At 52.3% G+C, this 4,854-nt stretch overlaps 1 protein-coding gene across 2 annotated transcripts in view; it reads left to right on the forward strand.

Moving 5' to 3' along the window:
• The window catches only part of HMGCL (3-hydroxymethyl-3-methylglutaryl-CoA lyase), a 13,995-nt gene extending 9,795 nt beyond the window's left edge, over positions 1–4,200 (forward strand). For both annotated transcript variants that reach the window (XM_006777556.2, XM_006777557.2), the window contains exons 7-9: positions 464–652; positions 1,965–2,090; positions 3,566–4,200. In XM_006777556.2, coding sequence (XP_006777619.1) covers positions 464–652; positions 1,965–2,090; positions 3,566–3,667 — 417 coding nt within the window. In that variant the 3' untranslated portion in view covers positions 3,668–4,200. The remainder of the gene's footprint in view (positions 1–463; positions 653–1,964; positions 2,091–3,565) is intronic.
• The last annotated feature ends 654 nt before the right edge of the window (positions 4,201–4,854 follow it).

A 4,854-nucleotide genomic window follows, 5' to 3' on the forward strand; every position in this document is an offset into this window, starting at 1 on the left:
TCCTTGGGCCGGGCTTACACTGCTCTGGTTTTGCAGTGATTTTAGGGCTTTGTAAACGGGCTTCTAAACATTTAAATAGTTACGTACTTCCGTTAAAAATATAAAGCTGGCACCTCTGAAGCCGGCTTTCACAGACCTTCCCACCAAGGATAAGACTACAAGAAAGGGGTCAGTTTTACTGCTTCCAGTGGCTGAGTCTGCCACAGTGTTTGAAGGCGGTAAGGGAAGGACTGGAGTTTGAGACCCGGGTGGGAGGAAAGCATAGGGGTTGGAGCCCCGAGCCTGCTCCTGACGAGAAGAATGAGGAATATCACTCCACTCAAAGTTGTAAGGAGCCCGTGACCCGGCTGGTTTAGTGCTCAGACATGGAGGTGTTCTGGACAGGCTAAGGGCCCCTGTTTCGGAGCCTTGGATCCTTGGCCGGGGAATCTGACGTCCTCCAAGTGCCTGTTTGTTTTCCCAGGTCAGCAAGAAGATGTACTCAATGGGCTGCTATGAGATCTCCTTGGGGGACACCATCGGCGTGGGCACCCCTGGGATCATGAAGGATATGCTGTCTGCTGTCATGCACGAGGTGCCCGTGGCTGCCCTGGCTGTCCATTGTCATGACACCTATGGCCAGGCCCTGGCCAACACCTTGATGGCCCTGCAGGTAATACAGGCATGTCCCAGGAGAAAGGCATGTGTCCATTCTCCCAAAAGACGTGGCAGCAGGACCGCTGTGTTTCATCTGTGCTTTCAGCAAGCTTCACTGTGCTGAATGCTGGTACTTGTGTGACAGGCCCTGGGCTCACTATGATGGACGTAGACATGTGATCCTGCCCCAAAAGTTCTTATGTCTGTGTGTTAGGGGCGACAGTGCAGGAGTTAGGGAGTAATCCTCGTGCATTATGACAAATGCTCAAAGGAAGCACAGGCTGAGGAAGGTCCCCACCCCAGCGGGGAGGTCAGAGAGGATTTGCCGGAAGAGGCCTAAGTGAGGCTTGAAGGACCTGACGAAATTCAGCAGTTGAACAGGGAGCAGAGGTGGCTGGGCAGCACTGCACTGAGAGACTGAGGGAGGGTTTGGGGATGACTACTGGGCCCTGGTCCTGGATGACATGCGGGTTTGAGTGTGCGAGCGCCTCTGTGGGAGCAGCAGGCAAGGAGGCAGGCAGTAGGGAGGTAGGCAGAGGTCAGAGGGAGAGCCTTAATGCTGCTTTCCAGAGATTGGACTGAAACTTCAGGTGGGGTTTCCCTTGAGGCTTGCTTCTTGTGGGCTGGTCCTATACGAGGAGTCCATGGCCTGGCTGCCCATTAGAAGGAACGTTCTCAGTGTCTGACCATAGGCTACCTTGATGGAGCATCAGTCTCATTCCACCCTGCTGTCTTTAGGAGAGGCTCATGTCTCAGGTGATTCTGTTACTTTCTGGGTCTATTTTCCCAGAGTTGTGGTTGTCAAGTTGTTAAGGTCTGTTAGAAGTTTAAGGAGGAGAAAGGGAACAGTCATCTAAGAGAGTAGGAGATGACTGACCTGGGGAAATGGCCTGGGTCCCTGGGGTTAGAGAGCAGCCTTGTGAGGGAGGGTGCATAAATGAATCACAGTAAACAACAGGGATCTGAAGTCCCGTCAGTGGCAGGCGGTGACTTGAGGTCCGTGATCAGGAAGGGCCTCGCTGAGGAAGTGACTTGTAGGCTGAGACCTTAAGGGTAAGAGGGAACCTTGAAACCATTGAAGGAACTGAGTGGGGATGTTCCTGGCAGAGGAAACAGTGTACACCAAAAAGCCTCACACTGGCCCGGAGCTAAAAAGAGGAACACCCTCTTTCAGTGGGATTTCCACTTTAACAGAATCATAAACCAAAGGATTGAATAACTTGCAATGGAATTTCAGGCAGCAGACAGTTGGGAGGTTTATAAGGACCCACTTTGTCGGCTTTGGCCCCCACAGTGACAGCCTTGTGTCACCATCCTTTTGTCTCCAGATGGGAGTGAGTGTCGTGGACTCTTCTGTGGCAGGACTTGGAGGCTGTCCCTATGCACAGGGGGCATCGGGAAACTTGGCCACCGAGGACCTGGTCTACATGCTGGAGGGCTTGGGCATTCACACGGTAAGCTTGTCTGCCCCTATGGCCACAGCCCTGAACCAACCTGGGGACAGAAGCTGATGGGCTTGTTTAGCTGTTGTTTTTGGGGGTCAGTGGAAGAGGGAAGGAGGAGCAGTTAAGAGGGGAAAGGTGCCAGGGGATTATTGTATACTTTTGAGAGAGCAGAGTGTGGGTGATCCAGGCCCGGAGAAGGCCAGGCTCTCAGTGTGAGTTTGACAGTTTGGTTTAAGGAGGCCCCAGGGTGTAAGGAAAGAGCCCCCCAAAGGGTCAGGTGTGTGACCTGAAATGAGTCAGTTGTCTCTAGACCTTTGTTTTGTTCTCTGTAGAATGAGGCAGTGGAGTTAGCCCCCAGGGCTCTGTCAGAGTCAGTAAGGGCAGCCAGTGCGGACCAGAAGCACAGCAGCTGTTCTTGGGGATCAGATGGACCTGGGTTTAAACCTTGTCCTGCCACTCACAGGTTGTGTGACCTGACAAATGACTTCACCTCTCGGGGCCTGCGAAATGGGAATAATAATAACACCTATCTTGTAGGGCCGTTATGAAGATGAACTAAGAAAACGTAGAATGCTTAGCCGAGAACTGAGCACATAGTACACATCAGTAAATAGGAGCTATTGCTATGAAAGGTTTTCTGAAGTGGCCCTTTCAATAGGTGCTTTTACTCCCTCTGCCTCACAGTTCATTGCTTCAATATGTACTTTTTTTTTTTTTAAATATATATTTTATTGATTTTTTACAGAGAGGAAGGGAGAGAGATAGAGAGTTAGAAACATCGATGAGAGAGAGACATCGATCAGCTGCCTCCTGCACATCTCCCACCGGGGATGTGCCCGCAACCCAGGTACATACCCTTGACCGGAATCGAACCTGGGACCTTTCAGTCCACAGGCTGACGCTCTTTCCACTGAGCCAAACCGGTTTCGGCTAATATGTACTTCTTGACCACTGTGGGCCAGGCCCTGTGCTAGGCCCTGGAGATGGAGTACTGAACAAGACCGACAGATTCCTGTTCTGGTGGTGGCATGACACAGATTGAGGCATCCTATACAAGGGGAGTCAGAGGGGGGGCCGATGCCAGAAGGACATGACCTCACAGGCAGCTAGCTGGTGTCCATCATCAGAGAAACAAGAGCCTGTCTTCACCTTTACTTTACTTTTTCTTTTCATTTAAAAAAAATTTTTTTAGAAAGAGAGAGAGAGAGAGAGAGAGAGAGAGAGAGAGAGAGAGAGAGAAACATTGATCGGTTGCCTCCCACACATGCCCCAATGGGGGATTGAACCTGCAACCCGGGCATGCGCCCTGACTGGGAATGAACCCACCACCTCTTGGTGTACGGAAGGATGCTCCAACCAACGGAGCCACACCCGCCAGGGCCACCTTTAGTTTTCAGTATCACAGTTGTATGTCCAATGTGATGTTTCCCTGGGTATTGAGGGCATGTCATGACTTACTGCATCTTCCAACTTATTTCTCAAAGGGCGTGAACTTCCAGAAGCTCCTGGAAGCGGGGACCTTTATCTGTCAAGCCCTTAACAGAAAAACCAGCTCCAAAGTGGCCCAGGCTACTTGTAAACTGTGAGCCCTTTGCCCACCTGAAGCTCTGGGGACTGTGGGAATAGGGGCACATCTGATGATCCACTGATGGACACACGGAAATGGGAATGACAGGAGCAGGAACAGACGCCTCACCACCAGGACACCTAAGTATGACTGAGAGGCCTCCCTTCACCATGGACCCAGGAGTTGAGGACACTTGGGAACCCAGGTCCCTGGCTTGGGTTGATCCCCAAGTCTTACCTCTGGGTGATATCTGCCAGGTGGCTACACAGCGCAGCCCTGCCATGGCCTTGGTGCCGTTGCTGCCTGACTTTGTAGGGCAAAAGGCAGGGACAGTTTTCCCTGAGCTGGCAGAGGGCATTTGCTGAAGGGATGAGGGCTGAGCTTCTGCACTGGCCACCTGCTACTTAGCCCCTCGGAAAAAACCTCCACTCAACATGGTTTTTGAAAACAGCTGTGTAATTGAAGGTTTAATCACTGCCATGGAACCATTCCAGTGCTCTGCAGATGTGTGTATATGAGAGCAGAGGAATAAAACATCTTTATTCGCACTGAGGGGGAAATGCAGACTAATTTTTGGATTTTTCTCCGTTTCTCCACCTGAGCCCCAAAAGCAGCGACTGGGAATTGGTGGTTTGGGGGTTACTCTTGGCTCTGACCAGGGCTGTTGCACAAGCTCCCCCAGGCAGCAGTGGCCGTGTGCTCCTCTGGGTCTGGGCTAGAGCAAGCCTGGGTCCCCTAGTTCCTTGTGCCTCAGGCTCTGCCGGTCGCCGTCCTTGGCGGGCCAGAGCTTTCCAGGTTTGGGGAAACACTTGTGCATTTATTTCTTTGCTCGGGTTCCATCACTCAGTATGCCGTGCCTTTAGACACATCATTCCCTAGCCCTACCTTTATCTTTAACAGAAACAACCATTCTTTGACGCATTGGGAGGCAGGTGCCGACGAACCGTTCCCAGCAGCTGGGGGCGGACAGTTTGTGTGAAGGCGGAGCGGCGGAGCGCAGTGGGCGCGTAGCCCTCCTTCAGTTTCAGGGTCCCTCCAGGTTAGTGGGTTTTCCAACTAGACTTCCCTTCGACCAGCGCCGCCCCTTCTTGCCTTTGTTCTAGCGGCTGTGTCTCCACACAACCGAAGAAAGGGCTCGGCAGATACAAAAGGGCTGGAGCACCTGCGGAGGAGCCGGGAGACGGGTTCCCGCCGCGGTTCATCGGC

This window comes from Myotis davidii, unplaced genomic scaffold (genome assembly GCF_000327345.1).
Source record: "Myotis davidii unplaced genomic scaffold, ASM32734v1 scaffold149, whole genome shotgun sequence".
Taxonomy (NCBI): Eukaryota; Metazoa; Chordata; class Mammalia; order Chiroptera; family Vespertilionidae; genus Myotis; species Myotis davidii.